Source organism: Oncorhynchus mykiss, chromosome 17, assembly GCF_013265735.2.
Source record: "Oncorhynchus mykiss isolate Arlee chromosome 17, USDA_OmykA_1.1, whole genome shotgun sequence".
In the NCBI taxonomy this organism is placed as follows: Eukaryota; Metazoa; Chordata; class Actinopteri; order Salmoniformes; family Salmonidae; genus Oncorhynchus; species Oncorhynchus mykiss.
Window position 1 is genome coordinate 14,230,128 of NC_048581.1, and position 19,506 is coordinate 14,249,633.

The window sequence follows — 19,506 nt, forward strand, 5'->3', positions numbered from 1 at the left end:
ATGGCGACAGGGGTCGAGGGTCACCCCATCACATTCTTTGTACATTGCCACATTTGATTGATTTCTAACCTCTAGAGCAGAGGGCTCTCCAACCCTGTTCCTGGAGAGCTACACTTCTGTAGGTTTTCTGCTCCAACACTAATCTAGCGAACATGAATCTAATAATTAGCTGCGTGAGTGTTGTAAACCAATCATGTTGGTTTACAACTGGGGTTGGAGCTAAAAACCTACAGGAGGGTAGGTCTCCAGGAACAGGTTTGGAGAGCTCTGTTCAAGGAGGATACATATGCAAATAAGATGACTGGTCATTGGTCAGAATAATTAGATCAAATTGTGATGTCATGCTTTTTCCCCCCTTTGTTTATTTTAGTAAATACTATAACACTTATTTTTCTTAACTGCATTGTTGGTTAAGGGCTCGTAAGCATTTCCCTGTAAGGTCGACACCTGTTGGATTCGGTGCATGTGACAAATAACATTTGATTTGCTTTAGGCCAAAACCTCCCACTTTTTCACTAAAAAGGGCATTATCATAATTTCAGTGTCATTTCAACCTCAGTGTGGAAATCTAAGTTTGTAAGATGGGTGAAGACGATTATAGGAAAAAGTACTATTCTGAAACTATCATTACAGACATCAGTGGTAAGCAAATGTGTGTTTACACAATTTTACTACCAGACAATTCTTTCAGCTCAGTAGGTAAATAATGTTAACCTGTTCTGTTTCCACTTCATGTCAGATATGGACTATTGAACAACTAAAGAGACTCAACCTCAGTAAATAATGGGTACAGTATTTTGTATTTTCTTGTCATTACCAGACAATGAATGGACAGATTTACAGAGCAACTTTAGAGGGGTGGAGCCACACAATATACATGCCCATTTGTTTTGGTATTCATCTCTCATTCACACACACTCCCTTTAAAACAGTCTCTCTCTCTCACACACACACACACACACAGTTGACTCCCCATTCATTGTCCATTACTCTAAAAAATGTTTTAAATTAATTATCCACATACCAACACATTAAAAACAAGAAAACATTGACAGAGTCCTGAATCATCATGTTACATACAAGACAGAGGGCTGAATCATCATGTTACATACAAGACAGAGTCCTGAATCATCATGTTACATACAAGACAGAGGGCTGAATCATCATGTTACATACAAGACAGAGGGCTGAATCATCATGTTACATACAAGACAGAGGGCTGAATCATCATGTTACATACAAGACAGAGGGCTGAATCATCATGTTACATACAAGACAGAGGGCTGAATCATCATGTTACATACAAGACAGAGGGCTGAATCATCATGTTACATACAAGACAGAGGGCTGAATCATCATGTTACATACAAGACAGAGGGCTGAATCATCATGTTCCATACAAGACAGAGGGCTGCATCTGAAATGACTCCCTATATCGTACACTAGTTAAATGTATTGAAGAGATAGTGGACAGGACCCCGACCCATAGCGATGTGAAGGAGGTCATGCTGCTTGCTTAAAGAGCACCACCTTCCTCCCGAGTCAGCTCCTAGCGAGGCGCGAACCCAAGACCTCTGCCTCAAAACACCCGTGACAGGCCACCTGGAGAGTCGTACCGGTCACGCCACAGAACAGCCAGTTATTCGACAGCGCAAGTGGGGACACTTCAGGCGGAGCAGCTACGCCAACTCTGGCATGTATGTGTTCTGGGGTCAGCGGCTGTAACGGCAGGGCTGGGGTCAGCGGCTGTAACGGCAGGGCTGGGGTCAGCGGCTGTAACGGCAGGGCTGGGGTCAGCGGCCGTAACGGCAGGGCTGGGGTCAGCGGCCGTAACGGCAGGGCTGGGGTCAGCGGCCGTAAGCGCAGGGCTGGGGTCAGCGGCCGTAAGCGCAGGGCTGGGGTCAGCGGCCGTAAGCGCAGGGCTGGGGTCAGCGGCCGTAAGCGCAGGGCTGGGGTCAGCGGCCGTAAGCGCAGGGCTGGGGTCAGCGGCCGTAAGCGCAGGGCTGGGGTCAGCGGCCGTAAGCGCAGGGCTGGGGTCAGTGGCCGTTTGACCAGGGTCCATAGGGAATAGTGTGCCATTTGGTAGATCAGACGAGAAGGCCCTACTAAATATACAGTACACACACAACTACATAGACTTTCCTCTCTTCTTCACAAATCTCTCAATGTTCTCTTTTTCATCAGTCACACTTTGGATTCTCTTCCTCTCCTCTCCTCTCCTCTCCTCTCCTCGCCTCTCCTCTCCTTTCTTTCTGCCTGAAAGTGGGATAAGATTTAACACAGTCCATTCCAGATATTCCACTCCAGACGTTATTATGGGCCATCCTCCCCTCAGCAGCCTCCACTGACAGAGGGAAGAGGGTTATTTTTGTGTTCTCCTTAGCTGGTGAAGGAGAGGAGGTGTCTTGGTTTGAGTCTTGGTTAAAGTCTGTTTCTGCAGTTTGATCTGGTCTGATCCGGTTTGGGTCAGGTGGAAACTCATTTCATGGAGGGCCTAGTGTCCGCTGGTTTTTCCTTTCAGTTAAGACCTAGACAACCAGGTGAGGGGAGTTCCTTACTAATTACTGACCTTAATTCATCAATCAAGTACAAGGGAGTGAAAACCCGCAGACACTCGGCCGTCGGTGGAATGAGTTTGTCCCGTTGTGGACTGGGGGGGTAAAGCCGGTCTAGGACGGGCTAACAGGCAATGCTTCACTAAAGGATGTGTATACAGTACAAGTAGTAGGACTAGACTGGTTTGGGCTGGCTCGGTTCAGTCTGACCCGGTTCGGGTCGTGTTTGAATCATTTAGAACTGGTTAGGACAGGGGTTCCCAAACTTTTTGGTTCCGTGACCCCATTTTGTCATTTTAAAAAAAGGTGATGAAATCAACAGCCAATGTTTGGTTCTTAAACTGGGACTATAACCGACTATTACAAATCAGTTGACAGTACATTTGACAGTGTTTCAATATGAAGGATTGTTTGAAGTGACAAATGCATCAGGAAGGTATTGGGAAGTTCAGAAGATCCTCAGCCAATCATTTAGTTTGATCCGCTGAGTAGAAAATAACACCAGTGATTGTTATTTTTCCTCCAGTCTGATTATAGTGCCCGGTCTTGTCCACTCTGTTCTGAGGCTTCTGGGTATTGAGGAGGGAAACTGTGGATTAAACCGTTCAGGAAGAAAGAAAACCAAAACCGCTGTCACTATGACAACGGCATCTAGCAGCTACCGGAGGTTACTGACTTAACCCCAGTTCTATGAACCAAACGCAGTTTTAAAAAACAAGTTATTTCAGAGTTTCTCTAGTTTGAGAAACTCGGGGTTAGGATCAGTTTTGGGACAGCTGGGTCTGGTTTGAACTAGTTTGATCTGGTTACTGTGCTGCCTGGGCCGAGTCCCCGGCCTGCTCTCCCTCTGCCTGGCTTTTCATCGCCTCATACACCGCAATCTCCTTGGCCTCCTTCTTCTGGTTCCTTGCCTCAAACAGCAGCCTGGAGAGAGACAATCAAACCAACTTCGTTTGTATAGTGCATTTGGTACAATGTAACAATACAATAAAACCAAATAAGGAGGGAGAGGGGTGTGGGGAGAGGGGTGTGGGGAGAGGGGTGTGGGGAGAGGGGTGGGGAGAGGGGTGTGGGGAGAGGGGTGTGGGGAGAGGGGTGTGGGGAGAGAGGTGGGGAGAGAGGTGGGGAGAGGGATGTGGGGAGAGAGGTGGGGAGAGAGATGGGGAGAGAGGTGGGGAGAGAGGTGGGGAGAGGGAGGTGGGGATGGTAGACAGTGATAGATGGGTGAGAGAGAGAGGCCTTTACCGGTTCTTGATGATTCTCTGTACGATGTCATCGGTGGTCAAACCGTTACCACTGTCTACTGTACGGAAGATACCTCTCTTCTTAGGCTCCTGGGACACACACACACACACACACACACACACGATAACATGCAATCACACAAAAAGACACACACACGAATACTGCAAAACAGACAAACACACATAAACAAACACAGACACACAGTCAGTACTCACAGCATAAGGGTCTGCAGTGTCCCTGTCAGGAAACACCTCTGTCTTCCCATGACACACCAGGTCCACCTACAAGAAGTGACATCATAGATCATGAATATAGTCAATAGGATCAATTATATAACCTACATGATTTATCATAAATATCTATGGTATAACAGGAAGTGACATGGTCATTTAAAATATGAGCAATAATATCTATGGTATAACAGGAAGTGACATGGTCAATTAACATATGATCAATAATATCTATGGTATAACAGGAAGTGACATGGGAGCGAGGGGGTGCGAGAGGGAGAGCGAGGGGGTGCGAGGGGGAGAGAGAAGGGGAGCGGGAGGGGGAGCGGGAGAGAGCAAGAGGGGGAGCGGGAGAGAGCAAGAGGGGGAGCGAGGGGGAGAGAGAGCGAGAGGGGGAGCGGCGGGAGGGGGAGAGAGAGCGAGAGGGGGAGCGAGGGGGAGCGAGAGCGAGAGGTAGGAGCGAGGACGAGAGGGGGAGCGAGGACGAGAGGGGGAGCGAGGACGAGAGGGGGAGCGAGGACGAGAGGGGGAGCGAGAGCGAGAGGGGGAGCGAGAGAGCGAGAGGGGGAGCGAGAGCGAGAGGGGGAGCGAGAGGGGGAGCGAGAGGGACATCTGTAGTATGTCTGCTATACAGTAACAGCCTGACATTACTACAGCACCCCAGTTTGGATCAATGCCCAGTCCCATACACACAGGAGAAAGGTCAGTTTACACACACACACACACACACACACGGTCATTGTACATGTTTCTCCCTAAGAGAGGCTATGCATGTTAGGAAAGACATCTCTTCTCCCAGTCAAACAACACCACTGTTTCAATGTGTGTGTCTTCGTGTGAGTGTGTGTGTGTGTCTTCGTGTGTGTGTGTGCCTCACCTTGAAGTGGTCCAGCAGATCTTTACCCACAGCGTAGGGAGCCCCAATCACCACCTCTGATACATACTGGAGGAGGAGAGGGAGCGATAATTCAACAAAAATGAGTGAGTTGTGAGTGTTGTGTAATGGTTGTATTTAGGTCGAGGGTGACTATCAAAAGTCATTGAGTCATAGCTCTGTCACAGGACAGGGAGACAGTTTCAGGCTTTGTGTTAACTCTGAATGGTTATAGAATTGCGTAATCCGGTGCGTGTGTGTGTGTGTGTGTGTGTGTGTATAGATAGCCTTTGTGTGGTTTGAGTAATCGAGTGCCGGTTAGGATTCGGATAACGATTTCATAAAACACATTCTCAACACACGTCAACACACATTAAAATATGTAAGATACACAAGCAGACGGTTTGATGTGAACACACACACCGGGAGGACAGAGGATCGTTCTTCTGTAGCTGGTCTGGTAAGAGCTGAATGGAGGAGAGAGCCTACCATCCTTCAGTGTGTGTGTGTGTAAGGAGAACATTTCTCTCTGTGACTATTGGGCCCATGGGGTTACAAAGAAGCTGTGTGTGTCTGTTGGTGTTGGTGTGTGTGTGTGTGTCTATGAGTGTGTGTGTTGGTGTGTGTCTATGAGTGTGTGTCGGGGTGTGTGTTGATGGGCGCCTGTGTGTCGGTGGGCGTCGCTGTCTGTTTAATGTGTGTATGTTCTCACCCTGCAGGCCAGGACACTCAGGGTTCTCTCGTGGATGTTCATGATTGGGTAGTTCTTCCCTTTGTAGCGATTCACTTCCTGGTTGACAGAAAAACACAACAACCAATGACAGGATATTTACTAGCTTTCGACCAATGTCAGGATATTTGACTAGTTCTCGACCAATGGCATGAGGCTTTATTGCAATGTGAAACAGGGGTATTTGTCCCATTTTGGTGTCTGTGAAAGCATGGGCAGCGGCATCGAGGGCATTTCCATTTCCAATCGTCTTCTTCTACTACTTATATGAGTCGGTAAACAATGTGAGCCCAGTTGACTACTTCGAAATGGTGAAAGTCCTCAATGCCCATGCTTTTGGCCACTACTGTTGTCTATCTATCTAAGTCTATGGGAGGTTACAAAGAAGTAGTTTAATATTGCCTCTAGACACTGATCTTAGGTCAGTTTTGTCATCCCCACTAATGGTGAAGATCGGGCCCTTTTTTAAATTTATTTTTAAAATCTGTTTTTGGTTACAACCCGCTGACTGTTTTTCCCCCCATGAAGATCGAGTTGAGCAAAGTCTCCTCCTGCTAGGATTGATCCTTCAGCATTCCATCACAACCGACCTTGGAACAGCGTCTGAAAGGAATAGGACGACCCCCACAGTCGAGGACCAATGACAGAGTATTTATACTGGCTCTCGACCAATGGCAGCGTGTTTCATTGGAATGGAGTTGGGGAACACGAGCAGCGAGGCCCTCTGTAGCTTTTAGACATGTCAGTCCTTCATGTAATGTAGTCAACTGGATCCACATGTTTCTCTGGAACAGTGTGTGTGTGTCTGCGCGTACCACGGGCCTGTGTGTGTGTGTCTGCGCGTACCACGGGCCTGTGTGTGTGTGTCTGCGCGTACCACGGGCCTGTGTGTGTGTGTCTGCGCATACCACGGGCCTGTGTGTGTGTGTCTGCGCGTACCACGGGCCTGTGTGTGTGTGTGTGTGTGTGTGTGCGTCTGCGCGTACCACGGGCCTGTGTGTGTGTGTGTGTGTCTGCGCGTACCACGGGCCTGTGTGTGTGTGTGTCTGCGCGTACCACGGGCCTGTGTGTGTGAGAGAGAGCGGGACAGTGACACACAGTCAGCACCCCCCCATCATGTCTACAGGGTTAGAAAACCACATTCACATGGATTCTGATGGGGTCAGCGTTTCAAAGTTTGTCACCTGCGCCGAATACAACAGGTGAAATGTTTACTTACAGGCCCCTAACCAACAGTGTAAAAATAGTAGGTATTATGCGAACAATAGATAGGTAAGGAAATAAACACACAGTAAAAAGACAGTGAATAATAACAGTAGAGAGGCTACATACAGTAGAGAGGCTACATACAGTAGAGAGGCTACATACAGTAGAGAGGCTATATACAGTAGAGAGGCTATATACAGTAGAGAGGCTACATACAGTAGAGGCTATATACAGTAGAGGCTATATACAGTAGAGGCTACATACAGTAGAGGCTATATACAGTAGAGGCTATATACAGTAGAGGCTATATACAGTAGAGGCTATATACAGTAGAGGCTATATACAGTAGAGAGGCTACATACAGTAGAGGCTATATACAGTAGCGAGGCGACATACAGGTACCGGTTAGTCAGGCTGATTGAGGTAATATGTACATGTAGATATGGTTAAAGTGACTATGCATATATGATAAACAGAGTAGCAGCAGTGTAAAAGAGGGGTTGGGGGGGGGACACACAATGTATACAGTCCGACGCTCTCAATGGTGCAGCTGTAGAACCTTTTGAGGATCTGAGGACCCATGACAAATCTTTTTAGTTTCCGGAGGGGGAAAAGATTTTGTTGTACCCTCTTCACGACCATGTTCGTTTGTTGGTGATGTGGACACCAAGGAACTTGGACACCAAGGAACCTGCTCCACTACAGCCCCGTCGATGAGAATGGGGGCGTGCTCGGTCCTCCTTTTCCTGTAGTCCACAATCATCTCCTTTGTCTTGATCGCGTTGAGGGATAGGTTGTTATTCTGGCACCATCCGGCCACGTCTCTGACCTCCTTCCTATAGGCTGTCTCGTCGTTGTTGGTGATCAGGCCCACCACTGTTGTGTCATCTGCAAACTTAATGATGGTGTTGGGAGTCGTACCTGGCCACGCAGTAGTGGGTGAACAGGGAGTACAGGAGGGGACTGAGCACGCACCCTTGAGGGGCTCCAGTGTTGAGGATCAGTGTGGCAGTTGTGTTGAGTAGCAGCACCTGGGATCGACCTGTCTGGAAGTACAGGATCCAGTTGCAGAGGGAGGTGTTTAGTCCCAGGGTCCTTAGCTTAGTGATGAGCTTTGAGGGCATTATGGTGTTAAACGCTGAGCTGTAGTCAATGAACAGCATTCTCACGTAGGTGTTCCTTTTGTCCAGGTGGGAAAGGGCAGTGTGGAGATCTGTGGATCTGTTTTGGTGGTATGCAAATTGGAGTGGGTCTAGGGTTTCTGGGATAATGGTGTTGATGTGAGCCATTTACCAGCCTTTCAAAGCACTTCATGGCTACGGAGGTGAGTGCTACAGGTCTGTAGTCATTTAGGCAGGTTGCCTTAGTGTTCTTTGGCACAGGGGCTATGGTGCTCTGCTTGAAACATGTTGGTATTACAGACTCCATCAGGGACATGTTTTAAAATGTCAGTGAAGACACCTGCCAGTTGGTCGGTACATGCCCGGAGCACATAATCAGTCTGGCCCGGTGCCTTTGTGAATGTTGAATTGTTTAAAGGTCTTATTCACGTCGGCTATGGAGAGCGTGATCACATAGTCATCCGGAACAGCTGATGCTCTCATGCATGCCTCAGTATTGCTTGCCTCGAAGCGAGCGTAGAAGTGATTTAGCTCGTCTGGTAGGCTTGTATCACTGGGCAGCTCGCGGCTGTGCTTCCCTTTGTTGTCTGTAATAGTTTGCAAGCCCTGCCACATAAGACGAGCGTCGGAGCCGGTGTGGTACGATTCAATCTTAGCCCTGTATTGGCGCTTGGCCTGTTTGATGGTTCGTCGGAGGGCATAGCAAGATTTCTTATAAATTCCAGGTTAGAGTCCGCATCTTGAAAGCGGCAACTCTACCCTTTGGCTCAGTGCAAATGTTGACAATCTGATGGGGTCAGCGTTTTCTGAACGTGTGTGTGTTTGTTTGTGTGTGTGTACATACCTGGTCAAAGTGCAGTCCCACGATGACGTAAGGCCTCTCAGCCTGTTTGTAGACCGTCTCCAGGAAGTCAACATGACCAATGTCTGACGGGGAGGAGTGGTCAAGGTAATAACACACACACACACACACACACACACACACACACACACAAACACAGAGAGAGAGAGACAACCACCCTTTGTCTCGGTCTCTCTCACAGACACACAACCACCCTTGGTCTCTCTCACAGACACACAATCACCCTTTGTCTAGCTCACAGACACACAACTACCCTTTGTCTCTCTCACAGACACACAAACACCATTTGTCTGTCTCTCTCACAGGCACACAACCACCCTTGGTCTCTCTCACAGACACATAACCACCCTTGGTCTTGGCCTCTCTCACAGACACACAACCACCCTTGGTCTCTCTCACAGACACACAACCACCCTTTGTCTAGCTCACAGACACACAACCACCATGTGTCTGTCTCTCTCACAGACACACAACCACCATATTTGTCTGTCTCTCTCACAGACACAGCGGTACATAAGGATACGGAAGAGGTCGAAGGCCCCGGCTACGTAGATGATGGTGTCCCCAGGTTGGGCCTCCTTTCCTGAGGCAAACTGGATGATCTTCTGGGAAGTCTGGAGGAACTGGGACACTCCTGTCCATGGACTGTGACCCTTAGGACCCTGGGGAGACGAAACACTATTATAGTCATAACCTCTAACCCTCATCTAAACCTAACACAAACCTAATATAAACCTATCCCAACTCCTGTCCATAGACTGTGGCCCTTAGGACCCTGGGGAGAACATGGAGGGGAGGAGAGAGGGGAGAACATGGAGGGTAGGAGAGAGGGGAGGAGGAGAGAGGGGAGGAGGGAGGGGCGGGGAGGAGAGAGGGGAGGAGGGAGGGGAGGGGAGGAGAGAGGGGAGGAGAGAGGGGAGGAGGGAGGAGAGAGGGGAGGAGGGAGGGGAGGGGGGGAGGGGAGGAGAAGGGCCCGTTCTAAACCCTAACCTCAGAAACCCAGCCATCTCATAGTAGTTGGAAAGCCTGAGGTAGTAACTCCTCAGAAACCCAGCCATCTCATAGTAGTTGGAAAGCCTGAGGAAGTAACTCCTCAGAAAGCAGGCTCACGTGGATGTTCCAAAGAGACGTTTTGTTAAAAAATAAAAATCGGACTTAACTTTCTGACCATTCCATCTGAATACACTACAGTACTATTTTCAGTGAGATGAACAGCACACCATGGTTGTCCTGAGCAGGGGAATTGCGCCCCCTTGTGTTCAGAATAATCCACAACAACAGAGTGTTGTCATCTCCACTTCCTCTCCAGAATATATTTGAATAGTATTATTTACCTTCCCAAAGTTGTCCGTGTGCTGTTGGTAGTCTGAGTTGTCCTGTAAACCGACAGAGGAAGACAGAGGTTTGCTTGAGGTCAGTCCTGTGTGATTTCTGCCATTACAACAGTGTAAGCCACAGGAGGTTGGTGACACCTTAATTGGGGAGGATGGGCTGGAGCAGAATGAATGGAACGTGTTTAATACCCTTCCCTCCGTTCCAACCTTTAGTATGAACCGTCCTCCCCTCACCAGCCTCCCCTGCTGTAAGCACACACACTACGGTACTGTAGGGTCCAGTGTGCACTCTGTGTGTGGTACTCACGATGTTACTGTGGTGGGTTTTAGTCATGAGCAGCATGCGGCCCACCAGGTCTGTGGTGGAGACCCCCTGGGTGCGTCTACACTCCCGGTAGCGGCCCTCTCTCTTCACCTCCGCATACGTGTCCTTACCGTCCACCGTCAGAGTGATGTCATCTAAGGTACACAAGGACAACGTTGGAGTTTGTTTTCTGACATCAGACCAACATGGTAGAATCCCACCCTGTTCTGCCACTGCAGCCTGGAATGTACATTCTCAACTGTCTAAATAAACACAGAAATATGGAAGGAGGATGAGTCCCTGTTCTCCTTTAAAAAAGTAACAAATCGATCTGTCAGGGCCCCCCTCCCCCTACGTCCCACTCCCCTTACCTCCCGCTCCCTCCCGCACCCTCCCCTTACCTCTTGCGCCCTCCCCTTACCTCCCTCCCCTTACCTCCCGCGCCCTCCCCTTACCTCCCCTTACCTCACCTCCCGCTCCCTCCTCTTACCTCCCGCGCCCTCGCTCCCCTTACCTCCCGCGCCCTCGCTCCCCTTACCTCCCGCGCCCTCGCTCCCCTTACCTCCCTCCCCTTACCTCCCGCTCCCTCCCCCCCTTTCCTCCCGCTCCCTCCCCTTACCACCCGCTCCCTCCCCTCCCCTCACTCCCCTTACCTCACTCCCCTTTACCTCACTCCCCTTACCTCCCGCTCCCTCCCCCCCTTTCCTCCCGCGCCCTCCCCTTACCTCCCGCGCCCTCCCCTTACCTCCGTGGACGCAGAAGTCACTGTTGTATTTGTCCAGTGTGTCCAGTGTGGTGACGTAGGGAGCACCCTCTACGATCTCATCCACCCACTTGATAGCCCGCACCATCTTATACCTACAACACCATACCACAACTTTATTGTCCATTTACATACCACAACTTTATTGTCCATTTACATACCAAAACTTTATTGTCCATTTACATCCCACAACTTTATTGTCCATTTACATCCCACAACTTTATTGTCCATTTACATCCCACAACTTTATTGTCCATTTACATACCAAAACTTTATTGTCCATTTACATACCAAAACTTTATTGTCCATTTACATACCACAACTTTATTGTCCATTTACATCCCACAACTTTGTCGTCCATTTACATACCACAACTTTATTGTCCATTTACATACCAAAACTTTATTGTCCATTTACATACCACAACTTTATTGTCCATTTACATGAAAATGAAATGCAGTGATTTTCTTACCTCTCTGCCTGGGTGAAGACAGGAGGACCCTTGTGCTTCGAGATCTCTTCTGGAGGGAGGGAGAGAAGGGAAATTACTGTATATTACTGTAGTGTAGTGGAGGGAGGGAGAGAAGGGAAGTGGCTGTATATTACTGTAGTGTAGTGGAGGGAGGGAGAGAAGGGAAGTGACTGTATATTACTGTAGTGTAGTGGAGGGAGGGAGAGAAGGGAAGTGACTGTATATTACTGTAGTGTAGTGGAGGGAGGGAGAGAAGGGAAATGACTGTATATTACTGTAGTGTAGTGGAGGGAGGGAGAGAAGGGAAGGGACTGTATATTACTGTGGTGTAGTGGAGGGAGGGAGAGAATGGAAGTGACTGTATATTACTGTAGTGGAGGGAGGGAGAGAAGGGAAATGACTGTATATTACTGTAGTGGAGGGAGGGAGAGAAGGGAAGTGACTGTATATTACTGTAGTGGAGGGAGGGAGAGAAGGGAAGTGACTGTATATTACTGTAGTGTAGTGGAGGGAGGGAGAGAAGGGAAGTGACTGTATATTACTGTAGTGTAGTGGAGGGAGGGAGAGAAGGGAAGTGACTGTATATTACTGTAGTGGAGGGAGGGAGAGAAGGGAAATGACTGTATATTACTGTGGTGTAGTGGAGGGAGGGAGAGAAGGGAAGTGACTGTATATTACTGTAGTGGAGGGGAACAGAGAGGCAAGTGAAGAAACAGAGACTGAGATACTTATGATTAATGTGCGTGTCTCTGTGTGTGTGTCTGTTTGTGTGTTTGTGTGTGTGTGTGTGTGTGTGTGTGTGTGTGTGTGTGTGTGTTCACCATCTGTATGTACTCCAACGATGAGGTAATCTCCCATGGCCTTAGCCTGTCTCAGCTGGTTGGAGTGGCCGTAGTGCACCATGTCATAACTACAGGACAGGGAGAGAGAGCATGATGTCATTAACGTGGGACAGACAGTGTGTGTATAACTGAGCTGGTCTAAGGGAGGGGCTAGTGTTAATGAGTAGCTGCTCTATACTTGATAGTTGGCATCTGTATCCAGTGGTAGGTCGGTAGGTAGGTAAGTAGGTAGGTAGGTAGGTGCCTGCCAGCCAGATCACCCCACACAACCCTACATTCTGCTCCGTCCTCCTGTCCTACCGTCACAGTCAGTCATGGTAGGATTTACACTAAACACAACAAGTTACGTTTCTCAAGTTAGTATTCAGCCCGAGGAAAGTACAATGTGTGGATCTGGCAGTATGTGTGTCATCCTCTCTCTGTAATGTGTGTGTGTGTAAGTACTGATCCCTCTCTGTAATTAACACCAGGATTACCATGGGAATTATCCCTGAGGTGTAACCAAGACGACAGTATCCCAGGCTAAGACCAGGAGACAGGCAGATCAACTGGGGACTCCCAACAACTCTCCTTTACACTGCCACTATAGTACAGAGAGCCTGCCTCTAATAGGTCTGTCCTATCCACATAACTTGCTGGGTTTTGGCCAAACAGCCACTCCCTCTAATTCATTCCACTGTGTAAAGAAATTATTCCGAGTGCACACTGTAGGCTGTAGGAAATAGGGTGCCATTTGGGACATACTCCGCTGTAACAAAGTACACTGAGTGCTTCTGTTTTATTTTGATGTACTCTTATCACTCATCTCTCGCTCTCTCCCACTTTCTTTCCCTCTCCCTGCTCCCCTAAAAGACCCCTCTGCTACACCCTAAAAGACCCCTGCTACCCCCTAAAAGACCCCTCTGCTACACCCTAAAAGACCCCCGATACCCCCTAAAAGACCCCCCTGCTATAAACACTGCTCACACACAGACACAGATACTCTGCCCTCGTGGTACCCAGACAGAAAGCTAGTTTGTGATAGCTTGTTTTGACATGGCAGTCCAGAATTGTGGGTATAAATAACTAACCAACCGTCTGTCTGTGTACATAGTGATTAAGTATTAATTAACTAACCTGCTACACCCTAAAAGACCCCCCTGCTACCCCCTAAAAGACCCTCCTGATACCCCCTAAAATACCCTCCTGCTACACCCTAAAAGACCCTCCTGCTACCCCCTAAAAGACCCTACTGCTACCCCCTAAAAGACCCTCCTGATACCCCCTAAAAGACCCTCCTGATACCCCCTAAAAGACCCTCCTGATACCCCCTAAAAGACCCTCCTGATACCCCCTAAAAGACCCTCCTGCTACATCCTAAAAGACCCCCCTGCTACCCCCTAAAAGACCCTCCTGCTACCCCCTAAAAGACCCCCCTGCTACCCCCTAAAATACCCCCCTGCTACCCCCTAAAAGACCCTCCTGCTACCCCCTAAAAGACCCTACTGCTACCCCCTAAAAGACCCTCCTGATACCCCCTAAAAGACCCCAACAAGACCCCTCTGCCACCCCCATGCTGTATCTGTCACTGTACGACATGTTCACTATGTTGGTTAGCTATTAATACTTAATCACTATGTACACAGACAGACGGTTGGTTAGTTATTTATACCCACTATTCTGGACTGCCATGTCAAAACAAGCTATCACAAACTAGCTTTCTGTCTGGGTACCACGAGGGCAGAGTATCTGTGTCTGTGTGAGAGCAGTGTTTATAGCTATGCCACCACCAGTCACAAGGTGAGAACGGGGAGGTGGGAGTCAGTCGGCTCTCGCCTCAAGTAAACTCAGCAAGACCACGTCAGCGACCCAAATGGTACTCTGTACCCTACATGATGCACTACACTGAACCAGAGCCTTATGGGCCCTGGGCAAAAGTAGTGCCCTATAAAGGGAATAGGGTTCCGTTTGGGACACTACCCCATAAAAGGCTATTTAGTATTAGAGTAAGTGCACTATAGGGCTCTGATCAAAAGAGGTGCCCTTGGTCAAAAGAAGTGCACAACATAGGATGCCATTTTGGACACATCCCATGATGAGCACAATGCAGGCTGTAGGTACTAGGTGGTGTGGATGGGCGGGAGTGAGAGACTAGCCCTGTTTGAGTACTCTCAAAATGCATCCTTCCTTCCTCCTCCCCCTTCTTCTTCTTTGAAAGAGCCTAATCACTGATCTGGTGTCTGTTAATAGGTGAAAGCTAAGTAGTAGAATCCTTTACTTTCCCCTATCCAGTCGTGTTGAATCAGTGATAGTAAGCCAGGGTGGTATTTCCTATTGATTTAGTGCACACCGTATGGGGTTGAAACAAAACAAGCACATTTCTTTATGGGACAAGTTGACTTCATGAATATAACCTAGGTAAAGTATTTGAACCAAGCCAGAGCAAGGGCATCAGAGCGTGATATTGGCCTTGGCTAATAACTTACTCTCCTGACTCCTCTCTAATACACAGGGAGACAAAGGTTACTGCAGGTCATTCTCCACCTGGCAGACAGCAGCATCGATCACAGAGCTTCTACCTCATCCTTATCAAGGGAGGAAGAAGGTGCCCCTAGTGTAGACGCTGATCTTTCTGTCATTTTGGCATTTCCCCCATTAATGGTTAAGGTTAGGATTGGGGAGATGATCCTAGATCTGTAGCTAGGGGAAACGTCACCCAGGAAGGAGCCTTTATCAGGCATTCATGTATTTGACAAACTTGAATAAAGGCCTATTAGCTACTAATCAAATGTTATTTGTCACATGCACCGAATAAAACAGGTGTTGACTTTACCTAATGCCAAGCTACTGCTGAAAGTAAACAACTGTTATGGTCAACTGATAAGGGTGGACTTTGTACTTCCTTGCCAACTGGGTTGGGTAGCTAGCTATGTCACTCTGCACATTGTCCTCTGACAACAAATCAAGCGTTGCAACATACAGTAGTGCTGCCATGACAACAGCCTTAGTCCCACTGGGCTCATCATCATGTTTACAGTTAGTAAAATACAGTTGGGTAATAACAGTAAAATACAGTTATTATAAACGTAATAAGAGGTATTAGTTTGGGCTAGTCTGTATGCCTTTCTATAGCATGAAATTGATATCAAGTAGCTAAAACAGTGACTTTCAGATCAATCAACAAATGAATGACCGTTCTTCCGGCCTACCAACCGTTGCCAGCCAACTACTGTACAGGTCAGCTGTGTATGAGAAAGGCTGTAGTCATACACATAGCTAGAACTGATATGGTCTATGGTTGTAGACAACTAGACTGGTGTCAGTCTGTTTCTGCTCCTCAAGGAATTGTCAAACACAAACCGATTTGGGACCAGGCTAATTGTTAGCTAGCAGCAAGTCAGCAACTGCACTGTACCAAGCTATTTCCAATAATAAGCTTTATTTAACTAGGCAAGCCAGTTTAAGAACAAATTCTTATTTACAATGACGGCCTTTTTATTAAATTTTTATTTCACCAGGTATGCCAGTTGAGAACAAGTTCTCATTAACAACTGCGACCTGGCCAAGATAAAGCAAAGCAGTGCGACACAAACAACAACACATGGAATAAACAAACACAGTCAATAATACAGTAGAAAACAAAAGTCTATATACAAATGTGAGCAAATGAGGTGAGATAAGGGAGGAAAGGCAATAAATAGGCCATGGTGGCGAAACAATTACAATACAGCAATTAAACACTGGAGTGATAGATGTGCAGAAGATGAATGTGCAAGTAGAGAAACTGGTGTGCAAAGGAGAACCGGGGAACAGTGGGTTAACTGCCTTGTTCAGAGGCAGAACGACAGGGATTTTCGATCCAACAACCTTACCACTAGGCTACCTGCCTCCCCAATATCCATACATCACAGTGACAGCCAAGGTTACGTAACATCCTACCGAAACAGCATTTAGCAAACCACGTGCACAGAAACTTAAGTCTAGCTGAGATCATTCCGTTCCTACTGGTCGACACCGGCAGGCTGTGATCACATTCACAGCCCCTCTCTCAGAAAGGTAGCAACTGAAACAGTATAGCTAGCTAGCAGGTACTGTAGTTATCTGACTTTAGGGGTATTTGTGATAGAAATCACAAAATGATCACATTAGTATACACTTTTGTTTGGCCATGCAGCAGCACACAAGTTCATGTTTATAAAGTAGCAAAAATACCTAGTTAGCCAGTTTGTGTGAAGCGGAATGTAACGATGTGCCGTTATATCTAGCTTAGTGGTTATAATCAACAGTTGATCAACCAAAATGTAACATTATTGGTAAAGCTACGCTAACAGTTAGTTACTAACCTAGCTACTTAAATTACTGAGGTTACTATACACACAACAGACCACCAAACATGATATAAACCCTTTTCGCAGCTAGGCAACGTTGTACATGTAGCTAATATAAGTAGCTAGCTGGACAGGAGGCGTAGCTACACGACTTACCAGCCATCACACCACACCCGGACAGATCGCTTCCTCTTCTCTGGGCTGCAAGCCAAGTCTCCCTGCTTAGCACCGCTCTCTATTCCCTGCTCATTCGATGTGTGGTGACCGTTCTTGATCATGTTGATAAAATAATATTAAAAGTCTGAGCTAAAACCACAAAATAATAAAATAATGCCGTTAAAATGACAGCTTGGGTGATCTCATCCCCCGGTTTAACGTAGGAATGAACCCGCCGGTAGGACAACGCCTCCTTTGGCGTGGAAATCGCGTCACGGTCGAACCATGACTACTCCTAGGTAGCGGCCATGCTGCTGGCTGCGTAAAAACTCACATCACGTGATTACGCAAAGCCGCACAACGTAGATTTTGGGTGTGTTCGTGAATTCAATCTCGAGTGTCGGGGTGCGTTCAGGGCGTTCTTAAACCCAGAGCGTTTCGCGGAGTAGGGTTGATCTGAGTGTTTTAACCTCACAACGGCAGTCAAGCGCCCAAGCTAACCGGCTAGCTACTTCCAGGCACAAATGAGAGAACCCCTCGCTCTGAACATTTTACTCGTCCTAGCAGAGCTGGTTAGGCTTATTTCATTTTATCCAGGTGGTTGGTGATTGTAACTGTGCTGCTGGCCTCAATTGAATTACCTTTTTTTTGCCGACGTTTACTGACACCAGCCATCTTCAACAGGTGTTGAGCTTTAGTAAATGCATCAGTTATTCTGCGCTCTGGCACTCAGACGAGAGTGCTCTGAAATAGGAGTAGATAGCCAGAGCAAATTTACGAACGCATCCTATACATTTCCGAGAAAACTACGCGATTCGCGTGTAAACAAAGTACCAGAACACTTTCCTGTCAACCAATGTGGCTGAGAGAGAAAACAATACATCATGCAAAGTTTGAATAGATTCAATGGAACTTTAAATTATAGTAACAGTACAAAAACAGTCAAGGGGTGGACAATGTATACTTCACAGTTGCCCAAAGGCCTGCAAATGGCGATATTGAGTCGTTTTATCATATCAAATCAAACGTTATTGGGCCAATACAACAGGTGTAGACGACAGGGTTTATATGCTTATATCCCCGCTATACACGCATATCCCCATGGACCGGTTCCTACATAAAACAATTCTCCATTCAGGCTGCAAAGTTGTAGATTTCCTCCATATAAAGGGGAAGTTTACCTAAAATCCCAAACATTGAAATTAGTTAGGTGGAATGTGCCTCCTCCCCCTGTTGTTGCAGCCACATGAAATAATAATATAAAATAATCACAGTTGTTTTAGGTGGAAAGTACACATTTCCTGACTTAAAACCGATAGTATTTTTGATTAAAATAGCTAATTTGACCAGACCCTTTAAACAAAAGTAATTTGTCGACAATTCATGGTTTTCTTAATTGCTCTTTGACTGACAATGGAGCCGCACAAAGACACGTCACATGACTCATTTTAGCAGCTCTCCAGTTCTACACTGTAGGAGGAGAGAGGAGAACTCCACCTAACTAGTTTCAATGTATGGAATCACTTGGGAAATGTGGGATTTTGGTCAACTTCCCCTTTAACTTGATATAATGGCGAGAAGGCAGAAGAAAACTACAGGGAAACTGTGTGTACTTTCTGAAACACCATTTTCCACCACCATGCTAGAGTAACCAATGCTCTTCTCGGATGCTGTGTATCACGTTCAGTCAATCAGATCTTTTATTTTTAAAACTATCAGACTAGGGGGGAAACAAACAGACTGGTGCTGGAGTGGAACAGTGGTGAGGTTTTAATGGGTGTAGGGTTAATTGGTATAGTGGTGAGGTTTTAATGGGTGTAGGGTTAGTTGGTATAGTGGTGAGGTTTTAATGGGTGTAGGGTTAGTTGGTATAGTGATGACGTTTTAATGGGTGGAGGGTTAGTTGGTATAGTGGTGAGGTTTTAATGGGTGTAGGGTTAATTGGTATAGTGGTGAGGTTTTAATGGGTGTAGGGTTAGTTGGTATAGTGATGACGGTTTAATGGGTGGAGGGTTAGTTGGTATAGTGGTGAGGTTTTAATGGGTGTAGGGTTAGTTGGTATAGTGATGACGGTTTAATGGGTGGAGGGTTAGTTGGTATAGTGGTGAGGTTTTAATGGGTGTAGGGTTAGTTGGTATAGTTATTATTCCCTGAAATTGCGTTCCCATGCAAAACTAGACAGATAGCTAACAACTAAGTCTTCAATAAAACTCCCAAGGCGTGACTTTTCTTGAATTAATATTTTGAAAACGTTTATGTTGTGAGACTTCAAAATACAGAAAATAATATACTTTAGTATTCAATTCACATCGACATACTGTACGTTATACATTTCAAGTTGAATTTGCATAAATACAAAGCGCGCGCCAAGGTACAATGTATCTGGCATGATGACAAACCAGATAGCTAATTACCATATGAGTAGCAACTAGCTAACTCCTTTCATTATTCTAATAATGTGCAACCACCTCTGTACAATAACAAAGCATATTACATTAGAAACAG

General features: G+C 46.9%; 2 protein-coding genes across 2 annotated transcripts in view; one reads left to right on the plus strand and one right to left on the minus strand.

Annotated features, from left to right (window-relative positions):
* Positions 1-19,506, plus strand: part of LOC118940024 — a 1,007,326-nt gene that overhangs the window by 807,465 nt on the left and 180,355 nt on the right. The window lies entirely within an intron of this gene.
* Positions 794-17,321, minus strand: LOC118940023 (ethanolamine-phosphate cytidylyltransferase-like). Its single transcript, XM_036948108.1, has 13 exons — positions 17,002-17,321; positions 12,518-12,606; positions 11,697-11,745; positions 11,207-11,319; positions 10,465-10,616; positions 10,158-10,199; positions 9,347-9,485; positions 8,806-8,888; positions 5,617-5,694; positions 4,908-4,973; positions 4,016-4,081; positions 3,801-3,889; positions 794-3,479 (listed from the first exon to the last, which is right to left on the minus strand). The coding sequence occupies exons 1-13, from the start codon at positions 17,121-17,123 to the stop codon at positions 3,362-3,364; spliced, it is 1,206 nt and encodes a 401-aa protein (XP_036804003.1). The 5' UTR covers positions 17,124-17,321; the 3' UTR covers positions 794-3,361.

Excerpts from the sequence above, each read along its gene's own strand:
- LOC118940023 (XM_036948108.1), bottom strand. The coding sequence starts at position 17,123 with ATGATCAAGAACGGTCACCACACATCGAATGAGCAGGGAATAGAGAGC. Across the intron at positions 8,889-9,346 it reads CGGGGCCTTCGACCTCTTCC|ACATTGGTCATGTTGACTTC; the intron begins GTATCCTTATGT and ends CCTCCCCGTCAG. Across the intron at positions 5,695-8,805 it reads TGGGACTGCACTTTGACCAG|GAAGTGAATCGCTACAAAGG; the intron begins GTATGTACACAC and ends TCTGTCAACCAG.